At 38.0% G+C, this 26,040-nt stretch overlaps 1 protein-coding gene across 2 annotated transcripts in view; it reads left to right on the top strand.

Annotated features, from left to right (window-relative positions):
• The window catches only part of Mipol1 (mirror-image polydactyly 1), a 268,571-nt gene extending 244,333 nt beyond the window's left edge, over window positions 1-24,238 (top strand). The window contains exon 11 of one of the 2 annotated variants that reach the window (XM_027419671.2): window positions 20,698-24,238. In XM_027419671.2, the coding sequence (XP_027275472.1) occupies window positions 20,698-20,764 (67 nt within the window). In that variant the 3' untranslated portion in view covers window positions 20,765-24,238. Of the gene's footprint in view, window positions 1-6,844; window positions 6,891-20,697 lie in introns of those variants that run through there. The other variant, XM_035445015.1, reaches the window with a different exon arrangement.
• The last annotated feature ends 1,802 nt before the right edge of the window (window positions 24,239-26,040 follow it).

Raw genomic sequence — 26,040 nt, 5'->3', positions numbered from 1 at the left:
CAGTTCTCCATGGGCTAGATCCTAAGGGTGATATAATAAGGATTTTTAACAAAAATATTTTGAATACAATGGAGCTGTGATGTTTTAAATAACACAGGTACAACCAACAAATAGTCCATTTCAGACTATAAAAGGCTTTTCACCTAGAGAAACATCTCAGTGGGTAAAAAGGGTTTGTCACACAAGAGCGTGAGGATCAGAGTTGAGAACCCAAGTGCCTGCATAAATGACATAGTGGCTGACTAGTAAGACTACCAGAATCTGGAAGCTTTGTGTCCCATTGAGAGACCCTGACTCAGTGTATAGAATCGTTGAAGAAGACTTTACTCCATAGCATCCTCAATCTTCCACATATATGTACACACACATGCCTCCACACAGGCAAACACACATGCACACATTCACTTACACACCTGCATGTGTATTTTTAAAAGAATTAGAAGTTTTCTATATGCTGTCAGTTGTAACTTATACAGATGTCTTTGTGGGTCATCCCTGAAACTGGACTGCAGAAGCAAAACACAAAAGCTAGGATAAAGAAAGAGAAAGAGGGAAGAAATCAACACCCCTTTTTAAGAAGCAACAATGTCATACCTTGTTTCTTAGAAATATAAAAAAAATGTGAAATAGTTCAAATTATTGTCAGTTTGCTTTTCCTAGTGCCTTTCTCCTACTGCCTCATGCTTGCTGGTTTTTGTTTTTGTTTTTGTTTTTGTTTTTGTTTTTTACTCTATTACCTCTTAAAAGAATGCTTCCTCCTCTTTCTCTTCCTCTTCCATCTTTTCTCTTTCTCTATCTCTGAGTAAATCTGGCATTAAACAGAACTGGTTTTTAGCATCTGTACAACATTCATTGTTATAACATTAGCTACATTCTTCCTGATACAGAAAAACCCACCTTGGTTTAGCTCTTGGGGTAAAGCTTCATCTACCTGCCTTCCTGCCTGTGTGCTTTTGAATGACTGCCTGCCACTTGATGGCATTCTTCAAAGGCTTTCACTAGTTAAGATATTTGCTACATGTCTTTGAATTGAGTGGTTGACTTTGTTCTCTGTTTATTATTTGTTGCTCAGACAGAACCAAGCCATGTAGATAAGACTGTCCTTGAACTTGAAATCCTCCTGCCTCAGCCTTCCAATTACTAAAATATGCTAACATGCCTATCAAGTGGTTTCCTTTCTTTTACTTTAAAGCCAGCGTAAGGGCTCATTATCAAAATTACAGTCTGTGACATTAGAATTTAGAAAGTAAGTAAAAGTACTTCTTAGTCCCGCATGTGTGTAAACATAATAATTATTCATAAATAATACCCTAATGAGTTTTGAAAGCCTGTTCTACCAAATAATTATGGAATAAATAGAATACACACACACTGCCCCTTCCCTGTTGGGGCTTTCTAGGCTTGTTACTAGTGCTAGGTTTTCCTGGGAATGTTAATTCTGGTTCAGATATCCTATGATAGATAAAATAAAAGAGCCAGATGAATCTCCCTGATATTAATTCATTCATTATCTCAGTCACTTTCTGATATTAAGTTAGGAACTTAAGCAAAATAAACTCTATTATCTTCTATTAAGTACTTTTCTAATGGTATCATGTACTACACTACTGCTTCCATAGAATAACTCGAAATCTACTTCCATAGACTAGTAAGCAATCTACACACCTCACTTATGAAATTCATTCCTGGGTAAATCACAAGAAGTTTCTGTTCTGAGAACCAAAGCTTAAAATTCAATTATGCTAGACATACTAGGTAAATTCAGGTAGAGCTTTAATCCTCCCCTAAGTTCTATTCTTAGGTGTCTAATATTGTGTTTATTACTCATCTAAATAGATAGTCAATTTATCTTATGATTTATTGCTGAGGCTCTATTTTTAAGTTTAAATAAAACAGTTAATATTTCAGTTGTGGTGGTACTCACTTTAATCCCAGAACTCAGGAGACGGGCAGGTAGATCTCTGAGTTTGAAGCCAACTTAGTCAACATAGCCAGGGCTGCATAGTGAGACCTTGTCTCAAAAGAACAAAAAACAAAACAGTTAATGCTATTTTATATATAGATAGCTTTTGGTACCCTGTCAATTCTGAGAATTAGGGGACTAAATAAGAAATGTCACTTGTCTAGTGTAGTGCTGCTGAAATATATATATATATATATATATATATATATATATATATATATATGCTGCTTTCTCTATGATGTGTTTAATCTCAAAGAAATCCAACTTTCTTATTTAGCTTCATTGTGGAAGCAATGCCTCAGTATTATTTTATATCTAAAAGTGAAGCTAAGTGAAGCTTGTTAAATACAATGACCCAGAAATTGTGAGGTCTAAACACAGCTTTTTCCCACTTTCTCGGTATTTTCCTATGTAACATAGTTCTTGTCTGTAATGTTTAAAACTCTTATGGCCATGTGAAAAAGAAATAATGGGTGGCCAAACAGGTCTCAACTTTTCTGTGGCTGAGAATTGTTTTACTACAATCTCACAGACAATTTTGAACAGTGACAAGGTTTCATATGACACATACATGCAATAGACACCTCTAAAAACCTATGTAGAGCTGGATGGTGGTGGCACATGCCTTTAATCCTAGCACCTAGGAGACATAGACAGTCTGGTCCACAAAGCTACACAGAGAAACCCTGTCTCAAAAAACAAAAACAAAAACAAAATAAACCTATGTAGAGCAACAAGTGAAGACCACTTAGGAAATAAGAGCTTGGAGCTAGCAAGTTACCTCAACAGGTGGAAGGTGTTTGTTACAAGCCTGACAACCTAGTTCCATCCCTGTAACCTGAGCCCACATAAAAGTGGAAGGAGGAAACCAATTCCACAAAGCTGTCCTCTTACCTATGCACACACACATAGACACACCCTCACACATACCACGTGCGCATATATGTGGTATAGGGAAGGCATGACCTCAAATTATTCTAGAGCCATAATAATGTTGAAAACTATGTTTCTAAAGTATTATCTTGTGATGATGGATAATAGAGGTTACAAAAGTTATGTATACTTCACTTAGATTACCTATTTAGAAATAATTTTAAGTCAAAACTAATAATGTTATGCTTTTGCTGAAGTAAATTGCTTTCTGTTTCTGTCCATGGCCAAGTTAACCACAACTAAATATTAGCCCTAACAAAAAATGCAAAAATGTTTTCACTTAAAATTATATATCATAAAATCCATTCATTTGTAACTTCCTATCCATCTTCTAATGAGCCTGTGTCAATAAAATGGTTTTCTTGGTAAAACAAAATACACAATTAAATTACAGAGTATTATTAAATTGTAATATTCCATAGTATTTGATTTTGACTGAGTGTTGTTGTATTCCTTTCATTGAAGTTTTTCAGTGAATATATCTTGAATGTTGAAAATAAGGTAAAATAATCATTAATATTAAATTTAAAACTACAATTGATGCTATGTACTATGAGTCACACTAGTCACAATATCTCCCTTAGTAATGAATGACGTGCAAATACCTCAGATACTTGCAAATGTCATCACAGCCTGAAGACTACAGACCATGCTAGTCGAGCCAATACCTGCTTCTGGGGTACTCTACACTAATGTGCTTACTGTAGTTGTAGACCTACCTAGTCGCTCACTCATCTGCTCACTGCCTGGAACCATGCCGGTCCTAATTACCATATTCTGGGCCTTACCAGTCTAGCCATCGCATGGAAATTATCTCTGAGCTAGTTGGTAAGGTGAAAAATAGAACCTTAATGAAGTCATTTTCAAGGTATCTCAAAATGTCTTTGTAACAAGATTCACATATGATTGCCCAGTTCTAAGAGAACATATATAACTGAATAATAATATACCCTATATCCCTTAGGGTCATCTCTGACAGGTTTCCTTTTATCCTTGGTTCTTCCCTGTTCAACATTTTTCTCCATAATTAAGCCAAAACATCAAATGTTCAAGATGTCCAAAGATAGTCATTGCTAGTAAAATAAGCTTCTTTTACCAAGAAAATCAGATAAAGTTAAGCATAAAGTCTTGCATGTAAGGTCAATACTGGAGTGAAATAGAAACTCGGCCACAAGCTGTGGCAGCTGCCCCGGTCAAAAAGAATAGTGGGCTCCCTCACCCACTGCATCTATGATAGCTATGTCTAGTATATGGCATTTATATTTCATAAAAATATTTTTATGAAAAAATCTCTTCATTTTTTTAACAAAAGTGTTTATAGGGAAAACTGCAAAAAGTTTGTCAACACATTTATAGATTTAAAAACAGTAAAGTAACCCTCATTCTTTCGTTTCCAGCTTATATTTGAAAAGGGTAAAGGGTTTGGAATAAATTCCCAAACAACCAGAAAAGAAGAAGAAAAACCAACAACTGGAATAACGGGGAATAAGGGTAGTACATACAAATGCCCAGAGTATAATATTGGGGAACAAGGTTTTTCAGTCATTTATGTTTCAGTTACACAATGGAGCATTGCTATATTAAAACAATAAAAATAATTTCTTTGATGGAGAACCTTCGGGGGTGGAATCTAGTTGTGGATGTACATGCCTATCATCTCAGTGTTTGGTGGGAAGTGAGGCATTGCATCCTGGGGGCTTGCTGGCCAGCTAGCCTTGCTGATAATGGTGAGTTCCAGCTTGAGTGAGAGACCCTGTCTCAAACAACAAAGTGGAGAAGGGATTGAGGAGCACACCCTGACAGCCACCCCTGACCTCCACAGGCACTTACACGTGGGAGCACACAGACATATATAACACCACAAAGAGGAGAGAAGGAAGAAGGAATGGAGGGAAAGAAGTAAGAGTGGATGCTATCTGTAAAACAGACCAAGCATCAAGCTAGACCACCTAGCTGCATGAGTAATTTTAGGCAAGGCTCACAGAGGAACTGCCTACTTGCCCACCTTAAATGGACATAACTAAAAGTAGCTTTTGTTTCAAGACAGTGAATTTTGGCTCATAATATAATGATATGTTATAAAAATACAGCAGTAAATAACTGATACAAAATTACTCATTGCAGCTGAACATCACCATGTGTGTGTCTATAATCCCAGCAGCCCGGAAGGTTGAAAGTTTGATGCTATACTAGGCCTCATCATGAGTTCAGGTCAGAAAGCACATATATACATACACAAAAACTATGTGTGTCCAGAATGAAGGATTGGCTTTGCTCACAAAGTAGGCTGAAGTGTTAATGGATAAATGCTTTGCCACTAAGCACCATTTAAGCCAGTAATGGAAATGACTGTACTAAACAGGAATAAATATGCAGTTCTAGGGAGACAGAAGCTGCAGTTTCTTTTGTAGTGTTCAAACTGCATGCTTATATATGGCTGGCTATTTTTAAAACATGAAGCATGATAATGAATGAAGAGTCAGTAATGTAAGCCATCTATTCACTTTAATAAAGCCATCTGAAGACAACTTTTAGACTGGAAAAAATAAAATGTGGTAAAGACTTGAGAATTCTCAATATTATGACAATACTTTATTTAGGAAATCAATAGGGTGATTTACTGTATGTAGGGAAGTGGTAAAGAGGCAGCTTTTCTCCCAGAATGAAGAATGAATTCATGACCATGCCACTAGTATTCAGCTCCACGAAGTTCACTAATTTTGTCTTCTTGTTTCTTCATTCACTTTGATTTTTCAACCACTTTTGCACCTACTCCCACTTCTGCCTTTTCACTTCAGGATTTTCTCTCCTGTCTCAAATGTGAATATTCTGACTTCTCTTCTCATTCCATATCCCATTTGTATGCATCCTTTTGTGAGCATGTGTGCATATGTTCTTTCTATGACCGTGTCTTTATAAATATGTACGTTTTATGAGTTGGTGTTATCTGAAGACCTATGTTTCAGTTAGACTCAAGCTGAGCAAGAAATCCTTTATTTCAGCTGTTACAGTTTCTGCATGGGGAGAGTGGATAAGCCCTGTCTCTTATTTTCCTCCATTTAGTTCTTCACTTTAATCCCCCAGTCTTTCTTGTCTCTCCCTCTGATCATGACTCTTTTCTGTCTGCATCTGGAAACTTCATCCCATTGTTACTTCTATGTGTCTGTCACCAACTTCTGCACTGACTACATGGGACTCATACTCCACCTAAAACTGGAACTGACCAAAGATGTCTTTGGTGTATTTCTGTGTGGTTTCTTGAGACAGTCTCACTCTGTAGCGCAGGCTGACCTTGACTTTATGGCAGTCCTCTTGCCTCAAGATCCCGAATACTGGTATTGCAGGAAAAATCCCGAAACATATGTGTTTACCAGCTGCCTACTGACAATAATCTTTCTTCATACCCCATCTAAGGACAGGGGCTGTAGAGATAGCTTGGTCCTTAAAGTACTTGCTATGCAAGCATGAGAACCTGAGTCTGAGACCCAAAATCCATATAAAGAGTTGAACCTTGTGGTACATGCATTTAGTCCTAGTGATGGTCAGGCAAAGAAAGACAGTAAGACCTCTGGAACTCAATGACCAGCCAACCTAGACTAATTGGCAAGCCCCAGAGCCTAATGACAGACACTGTCTTTAAAAAAGAAGGATGACTCCTTAAGAAGCAACAACGGAGATGAACCTGTCTCCTCATGCATGCAAAAATACACACACATGCACCCACCCACCCTACAAACACCCCTGAACAAGTACACAGAGAGAGAGAGACAGAGACAGAGACACAGAGAGAGACAGAGAGAGAGAGAGAGAGAGAGAGAGAGAGAGAGAGAGAATTCTTTTGTTTCCCCATTACTGCTTTTATTTTTTGTCCATTAAAAAAAAAAAAGCCTTCCTTCATGGGTTGATGACATCTCCATCTCTCACTATCAAGTCTTCTCTTTTCCTCAGTGACTTCTACTGTGTCCCTCATCAATACTGACCACTTGATCTGCAGCCCTGCTCAAGGGCACCTCACACTGGGGGTATGCTCACGGGATCCATACTTGGCAGCAGCCAACACATCAAGAGACTGCCAAGCCCCCAGTAACAGTCCCACCTCAATCCACGAGAAGAGGACAGACATCAGAGTATTGGAACTGCTTGCATCTACCAGAAGGGAACCTTGGTCCCATACCCACAAAGAGAGGAAGACACTCATGCTACACCCTCTGGAAGAAACGATGAGAAGAAGGAAATATAAAAGCACATTCAACAACAGAAAAACTAATATGACACCACCAGAGACTAGGGACCATACACCAGCAAGAACTGAACATCACAATGCAGATGAAGCAGAAGAGAATGACATTAAAAACATCTTCATGAAAATTATAGAGGGCCTCAAAGAGGATATGAGAAAATCCCTTAAAGAAAGGGAAGAAAAAACAAACCAAAAAATACAAAATATCAACAAATCTTTCAAGGAAACAGTTCCAGACAGGAAAACTGAAATAGAGACAATAAAGAAAGCACAATCTGAGGCAATGCTGGAAATAGAAAAGCTGGGTAAACGTTCAGGAACTACGGATGCAAGCATAACCAACAGAATACAAGAGATGGAAGAGAGAATCCCAGGTGTTGAAGATACACTAGGAGAAATATACTCATCAACCAAAGAAAATCTTAAGTCCAACAAATCCCTAACACAAAATATCCAGAAAATATGGGATACCATGAAAAGACCAAACCTAAAAATAATAGGTGTAGAAGGTGAAGAAATCCAACTCAAAAGCCCAGAAAACATATTCAACAAAATCATAGAAGAAAACTTCCCAACCTAAAGTAAGACATGCCAATGAACGTACAAGAAGCCTACAGAACACCAAATAGACTGGACCAAAAAAAAAAAAGGTCTCCTTGCCACATAATAATCAAAACACCAAACATACAGAATAAAGAGAAAATATTAAGAGCAGCAAAGGAAAAAGGTCAAGTAACATATAAAAGCAAACATATCAGAATTACACCTGATTTTTCCATGGAAACTCTGAAAGCCAGAAGGTCCTGGATATTCTACCTATATTTAGAGACCATGGATGCCAGCCCAGACTACTATACCCAATATATATGGATAAAACAAGATATTCCATGACAAAACCAGATTCAAACATTACATATCCACTAATCCAGCCCTACAGAAAGTTCCGGAAGGAAAATGCAAGGAAGTTAACTACAACCAGAAAAATACAGGCAATAGATAATCCCACTTTACCAACACCCAAAAGAAAAGGGATGGAAACCCACCCATAATTTCACCACCACCACCAAATCCAAAACAAACAAGAATGAACAATCAATGGTCACTAATATCCCTCAATACTAATGGTCTTAACTGGCTGATAAAAAGAAACAGATTAGCAGAATCCATCCTTCTGCTGCATACAAGAAACACACCTCAACTTCAAAGACAGACAGTACCTAAGAATTAAAGGTTGGGAAAAGATTTTCCAATCAAATGGACCCAAGAAACAAGCAGGGGTAGCAATCCTAATATCCAACAAATTGGACTATAAACTAAAATCAATCAAAAGGGATGAAGGAGGTCACTTCCTACTCATCACAGGAGAAATCCATCACTACAAAGTCTCACTTCTGAATATTTATGCACCAAATACTAAGACATCCACGTTCATAAAAGAAGCATTACTAAAACTCAAATCACACATAAAACAGCATACACTTATAGTGGGAGACTTCAACACCCCACTCTCACCACTGGATAGGAATACCAGACAGAAACTTAACAAAGGAACTAATAGAAGTTATGGCCCAATAGGGCTTAACAGACATCTATAGAACATTCCATCCAAATACAAAAGAATATACCTTCTTCTCAGCACCACATGGAACCTTCTCTAAAATCAACCACACACTTGGCAACATAGCAAACCTCAACAGATACAAAAATAAAAATAAAATAACCCGGTGTATCTTATTAGACCACCATGCTTTAAAGTTGGAATTCAAACAACACGAATTGCAGAAAACCTACAAACTCATGGAAATTAAGTAATGCCCCATTGCACAATTCCTGGATTGAGGAGGAAATAAGAAATTAATGATTTCCTAAAATTCAATGAGAATGTGGACACAACATACCCATAATTATGGGACACTTGAAAGCAGTGCTAAGAGGAAAGTTCATAGCGCTAAGTGCCCACATGAAGAAAAAGGAGAATAGTCACACTAGAGAATTAACAGCACAACTGAAAGCTTTAGAACACAAAGAAGCCAATACACCCAAAAGGAGCAGAAGCCAGGAAATAATCAAATTGAGGGCTGAAATTAATAAGTGGAAACTAGGAAAACAATACAAAGAATCGATATAACAAAGAGTTGGTTCTTCGAGAAACTCAACAAGGTAGACAAAACTTTATCCAAACTTACCAAACAGCAGAGAGTGAACATGCAAATTAATAAACTCAGGAATGAAAAGGGGGCATAACAACAAACACATAGGAAATCCAGATAATCATCAGGTCATACTTCGAAAACCTGTATTCCTCAAAATTCGAAAATCTAAAGGAAACGGATAATTTTCTGGACAGGTTTCACTTACCAAAATTAAATCAAGAACAGATAAGCAACTTAAATAGACCTATAACCCCTAATGAAATAGAAGCAGTCTTCAGAAGTCTCCCAACCAAAAAAAAGCCCAGTGCCAGATGGCTTCAGTGCAGAATTCTACCAGAAATTCAAGGAACAGCTAACACCAATTCTCCTCAAAGTATTCCACAAAATAGAAGCAGAAGGGTCATTGCCAAACTCTTTTTACGAGGCTTCAATAACCTTGATACCCAAGCCACACAAAGAAACAACTAAGAAAGAGAACTACAGACCAATATCCCTCATGAACATTGATGCAAAAATGCTCAATAAAATACTGGCAAATCGAATCCAAGAAACATCAGAGAAGTCATCCACCATGATCAAGTAAGCTTCATCCCAGGAATACGAGGATGGTTCAACATACGAAAATCCATCAGTGTAATCCACCATATAAACAGACTGAGAGAAAAGAAAACCACATGATCATCTCACTAGATGCTGTAAAAGCCTTTGACAAAATCCAACACCCCTTTATGATAAAGGTCTTGGAGAGATCAGGGATAACAGGAACATAACATAATAAAAGCAATATACAGCAAGTCAACAGCCAACATCAAATTAAATGGAGATAAACTCAATGCAATTCCCCGAAAATCAGGGACAAGACAAGGCTGTCCGTTCTCTCCATATCGCTTCAATATTGTTCTTGAAGGTCTAGCTAGAGCAATAAGACAACAAATGGAGATCAAGGGGATACAAATCAGAAAGGCAGAACTCAAACTTTTGCTATTTGCATATGATATGATAGTCTACATGAGTGACCCAAAAAACTGCCAGGGAACTCCTACAGCTGATAAACACCTTCAGCAAAGTGGCAGAATACAAGAAAAAAAAAACTGTAGCCATACTATATACAAACAATACATTCCTGGAGAAAGAAACCAGAGAAACATCACCCTTTCCAGTTGCAACAAATAACATAAAATACCTTGGGGTAATGCGAACCATAAAAGTGAAAGACCTGTACTGTAAGAATTTTGAGTCTCTAAAGAAAGAAATTAAAGAAGATACTAGAAAATGGAAGGATCTCCCATGTTCTTGGATTGGTAGGATCGACATAGTAAAAGTGGCAATCTTGCCAAAAGCAATGTACAGATTCAATACAATCCCCATCAAAATCCCAGCACAATTCTTCACAGACCTTGAAAGAACAATCCACGACTTTATATGGAAAAACAAAAGACCCAGGATAGCCAAAACAACCCTGTACAATAAAGAAACCTCTGGAGGCATCACCATCCCTGACTTCAAGCTCTGTTACAGAGCTATAGTCCTGAAAACAGCTTGGTATTGGCACAAAAATAGACAGGTAGACCAATGGAATTGAGTGGAAAATTCTGATATTAACCCACACACCTGATTTTTGACAAAGCAGCTAAAGCTATACAATGAAATAAAGAAAGCATCTTCAACAAATGGTGCTGGCATAACTGGATGGTAGCCTGTAGAAGGCTTCTGATACATCCATGTCTATCACCATGTACAAAACTTAAGTCAAAATGGATCAAAGACCTCAACATAAACCCAGCTACACTGAACCTATTAGAAGACCAAGTGGAAAATACCCTTGAATTAATTGGTACAGGAGACCGATTCCTGAACATTACACAGTATATCAGACACTGAGATCAAAAATTAATAAATGGGACCTCCTGAAACTGAGAAGCTTCTGTAAGGCAAAGGACTCAGTCAGCAAAACAAAACGGCAGCCCACAGACTGGGAAAAGATAATCACCAACCCACATTTGACAGAGAGGTGATCTCCAAAATATACAAAGAACTCAAGAAGCTAGTCTCCAAAACACCAAACAATCCAATTTAAAAATGGGGTACAGAACCAAATAGACAATTCTCAATAGAAGAATCTAAAATGGCTGAAAGACACATAAGAAAGTGTTCAACATCCTTAGCCATCAGGGAAATGCAAATCAAAACAACTCTCAGATACCATCTTACTGCTGTCAGATTGGCCAAAATCAAAAGCACCAATGACAATTGATGCTTGTGAAGATGTGGAGAAAGGGGAACACTTCTCCACTGCTGGTGGGAGTGCCAGCTTGTACAGCCACTTTGGAAATCAGTATAATGACTCCTCAGGAAAATGGGAATCAGTCTACCACAAGATCCAGCAATTCCACTCTTGGGCATATACACAAAAGAAGCACATTCATACAATAAGGACATCTGTTCAACCCGGTTCCTAGCAGCACTATTTGTAATAGCCAGAACCTGGAAGCAACCTACATGCCCCTCAACTGAGGAATGGGTATAGAAAATGTGGTACATTTATACAATGAAGTTCTATTGGGGGGGGGGGGGACAATGGAATCTTGAAATTTGCAGGAAAATGGATGGAACTAGAAGAAACCTTTCTGAGCGAGGTAACCCAATCACAAAAAGACAAACATGGTATGTATTCACTCATATGTTGATTTTAGACATAGAGTAAAGGGTTACCAGCCTACAATCCACACTGCAGAGAAGCTACTAAACAAGGAGGATCCTAAGAGAGACATTCATGGTCCCCTGGAAAAAGGGAAAGGGACAAGATCTCCTGAGCAAATTGGGAGCACAGGAGGATGAGGGAGGGAGCTAGGAGAATGAGAAGGGGAGAAGAGGAGGGGTGAGGAGGACATGAGTAAGCAGAAAGTTTGAGTTGGGGGAAGAATAGAAGAAAACAAGAAAGGAGATACCATAATAGAGGGAGACATTTTTATGTTTAAAGAGAAATCAGGCACTAGGGAAATGTCCAGAGATCTACAAAAATGACAACAACTAACCATCTAAGCAATAGAAGAGAAGCTACCTTAAATTCCCTCCACTGATAATGAGATTGATAACTGACTTATATGCCATCCTATAGCCTTCATCCAGCAGCTGGTGGAAGCAGAAGCAGACACCCACAACTAATCACTGAGCTGAACTGGAATCCAGTTGCAGAGAAGGACGAGTGATGAGCAAAGTTGTCCAGACCAAGCTGGTGAAACCCACAGAAACAGCTGATCTCAACAACAGGGAGCTCTTGGTCCCCAGACTGATAGCTGGGATACGAGCATGGAACTGATCCAGACCCCTGGAACCTGGGTTTCAGTGAGGAGACCTTGGAAATCTACAGGACCTCCTGTAGTAGTTCAGTACTTATCCCTAGCATAGGTGTGGACTTTGGGAGCCCATTCCACATAGAGGGATACTTCCTGAGCCAAGACACATGGGGGTGGGCCTAGGCCCTATCCCAAAGGTTATGATAGACTCTGATGACACCCTATGGAAGGCCTCACCCTCCCTGGAGAGCAGAAAGGATATGTGATAGGTAGAGTTTTAGTTGGGGAGAAGGGTGGTATGGCAGGAGGGGAGGGAGAGGGAACTGGGATTGACATGTAAAACAATCTTGTTTCTAATTTAAAAATTGAGATAGTGAGAACTCTTACAATAAAATGGCATGAAGCTACTAAAAATAAATAAAAAAAATAAAACACTGACCACTTGATGTGGTTTTTAGGTACTTGACTTAATGTCTTCCTCCCTACTTCAACTTCTGCATGCATTCTGAGAATCATGCCCTATCCTTTTGCCTCTTCTTGATACTGTCATCAGTCGGAAATTTTCTACATCTAAAGGATCCTGAGGGCAACATTGCTCCTCTGACAGTTCCCACAGTCTATTCCAACTCCTCTTTCCTGTTAGCCTCAACACAAATTAAGACACCTGTAGCTTGCCCCCTCCATTTTTCCCTAGACTTACGAGACTTTATATACTTGCTTTCTTTAGTCAACATGGATTCTATGTTGAGTCACTTACTTCTCAAGACACTTCCATCTCCTTACACTCATGTCTTTCTAAGCCTACTTGCTGTATGTCATTATCTGAATTACTCCCATAATTTTCCGTCCACATTTCCACTCACAATGCGCAGAGCTGATGGGGAAATAAAAGTTATACTAATATAATGGCCAAAGTCTTCTACAAAACTGTAGTCTCTAATCACCCAGAGATGGGTCATCATTCCCACCTCATGAACCTGTTACATGGCCATGATCATCTCCCCACATATTCTATTAAACCCTCTTTGTTCATTTCCAGAAATTTCCCTCTGTGTTTTCCTTAGAAATCTCTGTCTCCTACTCCATGGGGAAAAGTGAAGCTAGCTGCCATGAACTCTGACAGTTATCTTCCTACACACCTACAAAATTGGCCACAGCTGTTTCCGCCTCAAATCTTTCCTGTTAGTCCCCAAGGAAAACCTGTCTAGTCATTTTTTTCAGAGATTATCCAACAAATCATGCTGTGACACCACCCTTACTGTAAGAAGTATCATTTTTCTCCCTTAGATTTTTAAAAATCGTCCCATGATTTCCTTTTCTGTGAATCATAGATATATTCACATCTTCTATTTAAGACATCTCCCAGTGGCTACAGCCTTCTTCACTTGCTGGGTGAGCTTTCATGTAACAGCCTGTCTTTGCTGTTCAGTTTTTTAATATTCTGGTTATGCTTCATCCTGCTTGGACAGTAGTTAGAAACTTTACCAAAATGGTTGACATTTCCTCTGTCAAATAAATAAGCATCTTTCATTTCAACCCTGTTTGTATGTGTGTGTTTGTGTGTTGTTGTTTTGTTGTTTTAGGACAGGATCTGGTTATGTAGCCTTGACTGTCCTGGAACTGGCTATGTAGACTAAAGTGGTCTTTAACTCATCGAGATTCACCTGCCTCTACCTTCCTAGTGCTGAGATTAAAGGTGTACACTACCTACCATGCTGGCCTAATTCAACTTTCTTTAAACCATCACCTCAACCTGTTAATTACCCCTTCTGGAAGTAGTCACATTTTATTCAAGTAATCTTTGGTCCATCTTTTACTTCTTTTTCAAATTCTTTTCAAATTTTTATTTTGTATGCTGGCTTCATCTTGGTTTATCCCCTTCCAATCCCTCTTCTCCTTTTCTTATCTCTTCCTGTAGAGCAGTGGTTCTCAACCTTTCTAATGCTGTGTCCTTTCCTGTCCTGAGTTCCTCATGTTGTGGTGACCCCAACCATAAAAATACTTTGTTGCTACTTTAGAACTATAATTTACCACTGTTATTAATCATAATGTAAATATCTGATATTCAAGATATCTGTTATGTGACCCCTGTGAAAGGTTATTTGACCCCAAAGGGGTAGAGACCCATAGGTTGAGAAACATTGCTCTAGACTTTTTCATTCATTCAAGTGGCTTTGGTTGCAAACTAGAATAGAATCTACCTGTTACCTGCCTGGTTAATCTCATGCCCTTCCACCGCTTAGTCCATCCTACTGAGAAACTATAGCTCTAGTAATACACACCAAGTTTTTCCCATCTCTGTGCCTTCATGTATTATTTTCTCTGCCTGGAATGCCCATCAGTACTAGCTAATCTATGTCAGCTTGTCAAAAGGTAGAGCTATCTGAGAAGGGGAAACCTCAATTGAGAAAATGCCTTCAAAAGATCAGGCTGTAGAGCATTTTCTTAATTAGTAATTAATGAGGGAGGGCCCAGCTGATTGTTGGTGGTGTATTCCTGGGCTGGTGTGGTCCTGGGTTCTTTAAGAAAGCACATCGAGCAAGCCATGGGGAGCAAGCCAATAAGCAACACTCGTCCATGGCCCAGCTCCTCCATCCAGGTTTCATCCCTTTTTGATTTCCTGTCCTGAGTTCCATTGATAATAAAGAGTTAAAAGTGTTAGCTAAATAAACCCTTTCCTCCCCAAGTTGCTTTAGTCATGGTATTTCATCGCAGCAATAGTAACCTTAACTTGCCCACTTTCCACTCCACCTTTTTTGAGGTGATTATTTTATTCTTACTTTTTAGAATGACTTCAAGCATCCTGCAGACCTGCCCTCTGCTTCCGTATCAAACTGGATGCTATTCGATGGCTTTGCTTAATCTCTCACCATAACATTTGCCAATGCTTTGCTGACAAGATGATTTCTCACCTTGCTCCTAATCACCCATAAAAATATTTGTTGACTAAACAGAAATCAGCCATCATCACAGATTCTTGTATACAAGCCTTTACTTAACATCCCCATATACATGTCTCACCAAACCATAAGGTTTGCAAGTGTCTAACAAAACTAATCTTCATAGGCAGACCTCCTAGCAGAAATCTGCTATTTCCTGTACATTGCCTCAGAGTATTGCTATTTACCCAGCCACTGACACCAGACACCTGGGAGTTAACCTTCTTGCCTCTCCTGCTTTGCTCTCTCTATCCTCCGAAATCACTAAGTACTTTTTTTTTTTCTTTTTTGAGACAGGGTTTCTCTGTGTAGCTTTGGAGCCTATCCTGGCACTTGCTCTGGAGACCAGGCTGGCCTCAAACTCACAGAGATCCACCTGCCTCTGCCTCCCGAGTGCTGGGATTAAAGGCGGGCACCACCAACTATGTACTTTTGAGTCTATGTTTATATATCTTTCCAGTCCTTCCCCATATTCCCATCTGCACTACTGCAGCTCTACTCAAGGCCTTCAAGTCTATGATAGTTTAAATTTTTTTTAACTTATTGTATATGTGTGTGTGCTGGCTTGTGCCAGAAGAGGGTATCAGATTCCCTGGAGCCAGAGGTGCATGAGGGTTGTGAGGCATGTAGTTGGGGTACTGAGAGCTGACCTAGGGTCCCTGCAAGAGCAAGTGTTCCTAACCACTGAGACATCTCTCTTTTCCTGATATTTTTACTGCTGTGAAATTAACAAAATTTGCAATGTCGGTTATTTTTAATTTTAAAGTTCAGATGTAAACTCTCTGGGAGTCTTCAGGCTAAGGAACCATCTTACTTGTAGGTGAAGGTAATCTCTGGCCATTCTTTCTATCTTAGATGAATCAGTGAGCTCTAGGTTCAGTGAGGGACCCTGCCTCAAAAAATAAGGTGGAAAAATGGAGGAAGATTTTCAGTGTCAACCTCTAGCCTCCACACACATGCAAGCATGTTGCCCATGTGTACACATGCACACACATATACATAAAGCAAAAGTAATTAAAGTTGACCACCATTTAAAAGTCTAAGTAGGAAAAATAGTCATAATAGTAAAGGAAATTTAGTAAGAGCCTGAGGATAGAAGAGTTTGCTTTGAAATTGTGTCTCCTGGGAATGTCAGAAGCCACTCAAATCATAGCCTCATGAGTTGTTGGGATTATTGGAATGTTGCCACCAGGCTTAGCTTGGGTTCCAATTTAGAACATAATTTCCATATTAATTAATAAGAGTATGAGAATTCTTACTGTATCTGGTCTTAGAGAATGAGTTCAAGCCCAACCTGAGCAACTAGTGAGACCCCACCCAAAATAAAAAGTAAAAGAATCAAGTGTATCCTGCTTACAGAGCATTTGCCTAAAGATCTGGGGGGTGTATCCCGCATACAGAGCATTTGCCTTGCTTTTGCAAGGCCCTGGACTCAGCCCTAGTACTGAAGGGGGAAAAGTGGTTCCTATGTGCAAGCTATTTACCTGAATACAAGTGAGCTAATTTTGAGGAATTTGTTCTGTCATTCTTATCTGTCCCTTTGCAATAAATTATCCAGTTAATAATAGCAAATCAATCACATAGCAATTGAGACAGAATGCAGAAGGGCCTTGGTGATTCTTTTCAACCGTAACACTTCGGAAAGATGAGGGACTTGGGTGATCAGGCCCAGCATTACATCCCAACTCCAAAGCCCACTAGCTGCTGCATGGCGCTGATCTAGTTCCCCTTAGGAGCCTTTGTTTCTGCCATCTGATTATAATGTCTTCTCCATAAAGTTATAGTGAACATTAAATACATGAATAAATGACTTCTCAAGACTTCTTGGCACAAAGGCATTACTCGTTTACTATTACATACAAAATACATCACAGGATTCATTCATAGTAAACATAGAAGCAACACACATAAAAATGATAAATAACTTATAGATTATAATTTTAGGGAAAAGTTAATTCCATTATACTGCATATGTAAATATATATAACTACAAAGAACAGATTAAATTCATAATTGGAAAAATAGGATCTCTACCAAAATAGTTGTAAATTTAGTTTTCAAGTTGTATAGAAATTCCATTAAAACAAATAATAGATGCTAACCATGTATTATGTCCTAAGTGAATTAGCATGAATTACTTTTTTGCAAAGTGTTCATGCTAAAACAAGTTAAATGTGCCAGCAAATTCTTTTCTAGTTTGACTTAGGAGAGAGGTGTAATAACCCTACAAAGACAGATTATCCATTACCATGTGATCTGAAATTTATAGGATTCTGGTAACATAAATATCAGAAAAAATGTCTCTAAGCTAAAAAGAAGGAAGAAGGTCCAGATTTATCACCATTTATCTCACAGCCAATATGAGACTTTTTATCAGTTCTTCGGTCACTTCATGTGGAAATCTTAAAAGTCCTAGTCCTCACTATAGCCATTTCCTATCCCATGAAACCCTCATATATTATTGGTTAATACTAAACAGTTGGGGCCTATTTTAGTGAGCTGCATGATATTTTTAAAAATAGAATGGTAAAGACTAGCCTACAGGCAAATCCTGTAAAATGTTCCACCTTCCTGTTGGCACAGCCTCTCATTGGCAGGTGTAGTCCATTCCCTACAGGAAGAAATAGGTGCTTCATTGTGTTTCAGAAGACAGTGCAGTTTTACAAAATGGAATAATTGACATTTTTCTCATTTCTGAGATCAAATTTTCATAAGCCATTCAACCTGGATAAGCTGAGAATGTGGTTGATGTACTAATTGTTGAAATATGGTAGAGACATTGCAGAACATGATATTTTAGCATTTCTTCCCAACCTCTTACCTTAGCAAGGTATCTGAATGTGTAAAGAGGAAAGACGAGTAAGACAAGTTGTCTATAAAGAAAATGCCAAAAAAAAAAAAGTACAGCATAGATCTGTGTGAGCAATTTGCTATCCTGCTGAGTCTGGCTTTATAATGATAGTAATAGCAATACATTGTAGAACTTACTTTCATTTTTATCAGAAACTTTTCTTACGACTTAGTATTATGAATGATATGGGCAGGGATATATTTTGTTAACTGAAAAACAGTATTTTATGTTAATAATGGCTTGAAATATTAATAGTTCACTAAGATTTCTCCTGGGAATAATCTGTTATGAGTTGGTTCAAGGCCCTGGATTTTAGTTCAGTGATACAGCACTTGCCTAGCATGCTAAAGAACCTAGATTTGATCCTAATATGGCCCCAAAAGAAGTTAGTTTAAGTTGTAACTGGATATTTACAATAAACTTTCAGTGGTATACCCCCTTCCACAATTCATGTTAATAAAACTTTGCCTTAAAAGATCTATGTACTCCCATCAGTCATAATCGTCAAGAGTTTATCAGGTAGGTCTGCTTCACCACTCGGCAGTGTCCAACTAAAACAGGCTAATCTGTGAATGCAATGGATTTTTCCATGAATTTTCTAGTTCAGGTATTTGTACCCCTAGACTGTTGTTAGTGGCTCTACATGACCCACATTTAATTATACAGCTGAAAAATATACTAATAAACTTAAGTAAGGTTTACATTTCTCTCTGAGACTATTGCTCCATTTCTTTCTTTTTCTTTTTTTTTTTTTTATTAGTTCAAATTAGGAACAAGCTTGCTTCACATGTCAATCCCTTCTCCCTCTCCCTCCCCTCTTCCCAACTCCCCACCAGCCCCCACCCCCCTCCTCTCCTACCCTCCATGGGGCTCCCCAAATTCCACAACATCATTCTGGGCGGGGCTAAAAGCAAAACTTCCAAGGTTCTGGGTGTTTGTTTCATGGCCCTCATCGCTGATAGCAAGATTCTTGCTGTGTGCCATCATCCAATAAATGTGCTCTGATGTCCACAGCTGTGTGCAGTTGATTTCTCTATTCCCCTACTGCACTCTCAAACAGGCTTTAGTGCCTTGCTCTGTGCTTTGTTTATGTGTGTAGGGCCATATAAATGAGGCACTCTGGAGCAGAAGAGACTGTTGCTCGCTGGTCTTTGTTTAGGGAACACAAAACCATCGGTTCTCATTTATAAAGAAGGTTTTTTCCTATATTGGCATTAAGAGAGAGGTTTTGAGTTTTTGTACTTCAAGAAAAGGAAAGAAAAGAAAAGAAAAGAAAAGAAAAGAAAAGAAAAGAAAAGAAAAGAAACTACTGTTCTGACTGCATCATCTTGTGTTAAGCAAAGCTAGCTGGTCTACATGAATATGCTTTTTCTCCATACAGTAGCCAAAGAGCACTACAGAATGGATGTCTGAACTTTAGGTGGTGGTCAGTTTCATTAGCAGGTTTTTAATCAACTGAAAAGATTATATACAAAAAGCATGTATATAAGGTATTCCTAGGCTGTACTACTCAGAGTAGAAACTTTAAAAAATTTATTTAGCACTGGAAGTCTGATTGTATCAGTATCAAATCACATGTGTGTTTTATTCCCATGCTACTAGAACATTAAATTTTTCAAGTCTTACAGGGGAGGGCCTAGGCCCTGCCCAAAATGGTATGACAGACTTTGATGATCCCCCAGGGGAGGCCTCACCCTCCCTGAGGTGTGGATATGGGGTGGGATGGGGAGTTGGGGGTGGGGGATGGGAGTGGGAAAGGGAGAAGGAACTGGGATTGGTATGCAAAAATGATTGTTTTAAATAAAAATAAATTTTAAAGTTTTCATGTCGTTATCCTATTCAGCTGACTGTGAAAAAGAAAGGAATTTGGTGTGCAAATGTTGGGCTGTATACCAACTAATGCACCATTTGTTTAGCTAATAACATCTCAGTCTGCCTATATGTCTGTATGGAAGGATGTGTTTCTCCTATAGACATCTGCTTGAAGCTGATCTTTGCTTGATAGGCCATCTTGTCTTTCCACAGTAGATAATTCATTCACAACTTTTATGCAAGTGTATAAATGTATTCAGATGAGTGGTCTGTATATCTTGTGTAACATCTAACTATCATAATCAAGGATCTGAGTTAAAATCTATGGTGTACTGTTTTTAACCTCAAATTCTTAGCACTCTGTGTGTCTCTCACCTACAGCAATGCTTGTTTCTTGGCATGACTAGCATTGCCTTAGTCACAGGCACATACTGTTCTTTGTAGCCAGAATATTCTTGCTAATAATTGCACTTTTCTTTTTCTTTTTCTCTTTCCCCTGCTCCACCTTAGGTTAGAAAGGCTGGTGGATGTCCTGAGGAAGAAGGTTGGAACAGGGGCTGTGAGGACAGTGATCTGACTGAAAAACACCCAGTCTGGGGCAAGCAATCACATCTGGTGGCCAGGCTGCTTCATTCAACACTGTGTAAACACTAAAAGCCTTAACTTAGCAAACAGTTGTTAGAAGTGGGACACTCCAACCACATTCCAAGCTGAGATAAAATCAAATCACAAATGTTTAACCACTTTGCTGCTAACTTCGGTTATTTATCCAAATATATTAACTATAGGCTTTTACCAATTATATAATGTTGCAGCTTATTTTGTAGATATTTTGTATTTGTGCCTTTAATGTAATTCTTTTTGCCAGTGTACTATAAAAATGTGTGAAGTCGGTCAGGATCGTACCCTCACATATGGCCCTTTCTGAATCAAAGTGCAGCAAAGCAAATATTGTCTAAGCCTTAATCCACTGTGTTAGGTCAAAACTTCAAATAAATGCGTTTTCAGTATAGAGTATATTTCTTAACTGATGGAAGAAGCTCAGACATGAGAGAATGTAGCCCACCTTCAATGTATGTATTCAGTTTTTGTTCTTAAAATTGAAGAATATTAAGTATAGATGCCATGAACTGAGTGTATAATTTGCTTTACTTGTACATTAAGATGGCAGTCACTAAGGCATGATTTTTGTTTCACTACAGAGAATATACACTGTTTTCAATAAAAAGGTTATTAATGGACACTTGTTTCACTATAGATAGTATATATTGTTTGCAGTAAGAGGTCATTAATGTGCACTTATGCATATATATTATTGGTATTTTTTAATGTTGAGTCTAGGTAATTATATAAGCGTCACTTAAACTGTAGAAATAGCCAAGTTCTGCTCACAGTCTGGGACACTTGGGCTTGAAAATTAGCATGTGCCAGTCAGCGTGTCTGTCCTAAAAGGCAAGAAGACATCAAAAGTAAGAAGACATTCTTACTATTTTTAAATATTGTTTTTGGTATGTTGGAAGAGATCTTAGTATATAATATACAAAAAATATAGGGTCAAAATATGAGGACTTAGAAAAAAGCTTCCTTGCAATTTGGTTCCAGTTATCCACTTTTGAATTTATTTAAGACATAACTTAAAATAATGAAAGCACAGCAGCCACTTCTCATCATAGATGTTATGAATATTTATGGATAATATTGTCAGTTTTGCAGATTAGATAGCTAAAAGGCCATACCCAGAACAGGATGAAATGAACAAAAAATATTGAGTTAGTGAAAATTTTATAGTCAGAAACTTTTTTATGTTCCTAATTGATATATAAATAAGAATGAACTAAATTATTTATCATTTCCTGTTTACAGGATAAATATATTCAGAATGATATACTAAACCATTCTTTCATATACCATTGGAAAATACCCAATTTATGCATCTTTTGACACTGTAGAATATTTTGAGACCCTTTGTCATAGATGAAATATGAACCAGAATACTAACATGCTCCATTTCCTCCTTACTACATCTGTAAAATGTAGTAAGCTAACAGATCATTAGAATCATCTCACTGCATTCAAATTTGAAATGCACTCATGTTGCATGTTCTTACTGATTTTTAAACTATGAGAATTAGAAGATAAATGATAGCAGGTATTAAAAATTAGCTAAACTGTGGCTGTCTGTCCCATGGTCACAGAGAGCATCACCATCTCTGATAGACCAGTAACTACTTCCACATGAAAGCTAGTGCTTCAGTCGCTCCCGTGGGCTCTATGACAACACCCTGTATGAAGACACAGGATCTCTAAAGTTACCCGGGGTGCAAGTAAGTAAAGGGAATATCCATTCCTGACTGCTCTGAACACAATCACAGGTAAAGCTGAATATTCAGTTTGGTCTTAAAAACAGACTCTTTCCTTAAGTTATTTACTCTGCAGTCTTAGAACACACAGGGAGAAATAGAAACATTTTACAATGTCCAAACATCACATAGAGCAACTGGTTCCTGGACAGTTGCACAGAGCCAAGTATTACAAAATGAAACTCAAAGAACTGTTCTGACACCAATTGTTGTTGAGTACAGGTGTCCCAAAGCATTTAGAACCAGCCCAGGCTACTTCTGTCTTGATCTCTCACTCATCATTGCTGGCTTTGTACGAAGGAGGAACCACTAAGGACCAAGCTGCCTGCCACTTACTGAGAAGAAGCACAACTGCAATGTTCTGCAATGTTCCCTTTTAAGCATTACCAAGTCTGTTCCTATAGCCTGAGAGCTCCCTTCTTAAAAACTCAGCAAGACTTTAAAGAAAAGACTACTGTTAGTCATAGCACTTGATCTGCAAAATCATCATTTGACATTTTTTAACTCTACCAACAGCCACATGGTAATTATACAGGTTTTAGTATTGGCTCTATTGTTTTATGGTGATATTACATTGATTCTAATGAGGAAATAAATAAAAGTCCTCTTGGAACTTCCCAAGGACTGAGGCCTTAGAACTAACTAACCCCCATTAAATTATAGATCTCTCAGCCTCTCTGTAAGAAAAAGCATAGTAAATATTTTTAGTTTTCATTTTTTCAGTCATTTATTAATTCTTTGATCATTTCCTACAATGTATTTCAATCATATTTACCCCTAACTCCTCCCAGATATTCTCCCCCACAACCCTACCTACACCAAGTTGGGATCCTTTTTCTTTTTAATTTAATAACCCAGCAACCTCAATTTGTGCTCTCCGTATAACTATTCATGTAGGGCCATCCGCTGGAGCACAGCAAAGATTTCAATGTCTGCTACTAGAAAGATGTCTTAGTCGTCAAGTCACTTACTGCTCTTGTGCAAAACCCAAGGTTGATCCCCAGCACCCAGATTAGGTGCCTCATAACTGCTTAAAACTCCAGTCTGGGGGATACAACCCCCTCTGACCTCCATAAGCACCTGTATGCACACAAGACACATACAACTCAAGTAGGCACACACACAGCCATAAATAAAAAAATAATAGGGCAGCAATTAAAAAACTATGCTTGAAAGATACATTTTAAACTCTGCTGCTATTGTTCCATTTCCTCTTTACACATATGCATGCATTTTTTAGTAATCTAGAGGATGGATGGATAGATAGATAGATAGATAGATAGATAGATAGACAGATAGATAGATAATCTTTCTATGCACTTCAACATGATTACACACATCAATCCCTTTATATTATTGTCATCTCTGCATGTACTTTGGTAGGCAGAAGTTATTCTGAACTGTTTTTAATTTGGTCTGTTACCAGACACCAAACACCGCAGGGTTATAACATGGTAGAATATGTTTCCATGCACACTCTGCTTCCTACAGCATGTATTTGATAAATACATAGGCAAAGTAATAGGTTACAAGCAACTTATAAGCAATAACTTTGATTTTTATTAAATAAGCTATTATGTTTAAGGTAATTAAAATATTAAAAAGTACTTTATGAAATAAATATTTTAAGCTTCTATTTTATGTATTTCATTATCCAAATAAAATGAAGAGTCTTCTTACTGGGTCACTTACTAATGGAGTGTGTTTATTTCACACACACACACAAAAAAAACAGATTTAAAAAAGGTTTGTAGCTTTAATATGAAAAGGGCTACATAGAAATCCACTTGTATACAGTTTTTAGAAATTATAATAACTTCTTGAAGTTTCCACCTTAAAATAGTGATCACACACAAGGCATTATATGATAAAATAACTATGACAGATACTCAGTTATCTTACATGTGGTTTGAATGATGCACTGATTTTTCACATAAAATAGTGTGTTCTTGGTAACTGGTTTACAGCTAACCTCCATATTCGCATATTGCATAGGTAACCACAGATACATAAAAAACACATTTGCCTCTTTAAATTTGATTTGTTAAGTCAGATGTTAGGCTCCAGTGACTTCAGCATTTTGTGCATGTTTTATTGGAAGTGCATGTGGTTTCTGGGGTTTTTAAACAAATACATGAAATGGTTGAAAGATTTATATTGCCCATGCTTAGCTAAATATGTCATCTCTAGAAAGATGTGATTTATTTTGGCACTATTCTGAAACTCAAATATTTTAAACATTTGTTGAGTTGGAGCTTGCACATTTGAACTAGTAGCATACGTTCCAAACTAGCATCTCAAGTTACCAAAAGTTTTGTAATCCTTTTACTGAAATAGCCCTTACTGAAAAGATTTTCTCTTTACTGTGTTCTTTAGTGTGAGTTTACATTTACAAAGGTTGAAGTTGTTTTTCATGTAGGCTTCACAAATAGAGTTTGACAATGACAAATGTGTATTTTTAAGGATCATTAAAATGATTTTTACTAATGAGAAGCCTTTGCAGAAACTGCAATACACTTTCTCTTGAGTCTTGTTTTCTAGTGTGTTTTCAGAAGGTGCTGGTGCTTTGCAAGCCACCGGTTTAATTATCCAGTTATTAACAAGGACATATTTTAATGCACCAACTCAAGTATGTAAAACTTGTATTTACTTTTTATTCACATAAAATCTCCTATCTCAAATCCTGCATGTTTCAGTACAGTTCCTACATGTTGACCCTAATCAAATTTATAGGTGTACCATCCTGAAGACATTGTACTAGATGTACATTATGAAATATATGGTAGTGAAGAAGATCAAGTTTCCATCAAACTTTATTATTTCCTTGATAAAGATTAAAGCTGATATGAGCAAATGTAATAGGAACCCTATGAGCCTCTCAAAAATATTTGAATCTAAACTGAAGTTCCTCTCCACTCAGAGTGTCTCTGCAGCTGCTGCATAAGTGGAACTACCATGGTGCCTGAGATCCCACAGCAGGCCTCTTCCACCAGGGTAGTGATCCCAGCTACTCTTCTGTGAGCCAAAAGTTTTGCCCTTGAGTTGTCCTTGTCAAATGTCTTGTTTGGTTCTTTGTGTGGCATTTTGTGCCTTTCCTTTGGCAAAATCTGTGGTCAGTGTATATGCATTTGTATGTATTTTTTTCTTAAGAAACATGCTTTCTTGTAGATGACCCCGAGTAAGACTCCTAGCAATAGTGGATATGTAGCCTGAATTGTTGGCCATCTCCTATCATCAAACTGGGGACTACCCCATTTGTCATCAGAGAGCCTTCATCCAGTAACTGGTGGGAACAGATGCAGAGGCCCACATCCTAGCACTGGACCAAGCTCAGGGAATCCTTTTGAAGAGAGGGAGGAAGGATTGTATGAGCCAGGGGTGTCAGAGTCATCACAAGGGAACCCACAGAAACAATTAACCTGGGCTCATAGACGCGCACAGAGTATGGACAGCTAGGGAGCCTTCATGGAACCAACCTAGGCCCTTTCATAGA

Source organism: Cricetulus griseus, chromosome 5 (assembly GCF_003668045.3).
Source record: "Cricetulus griseus strain 17A/GY chromosome 5, alternate assembly CriGri-PICRH-1.0, whole genome shotgun sequence".
NCBI classification, from domain to species: Eukaryota; Metazoa; Chordata; class Mammalia; order Rodentia; family Cricetidae; genus Cricetulus; species Cricetulus griseus.
This window is presented reverse-complemented; position numbering and strand designations above follow the sequence as displayed.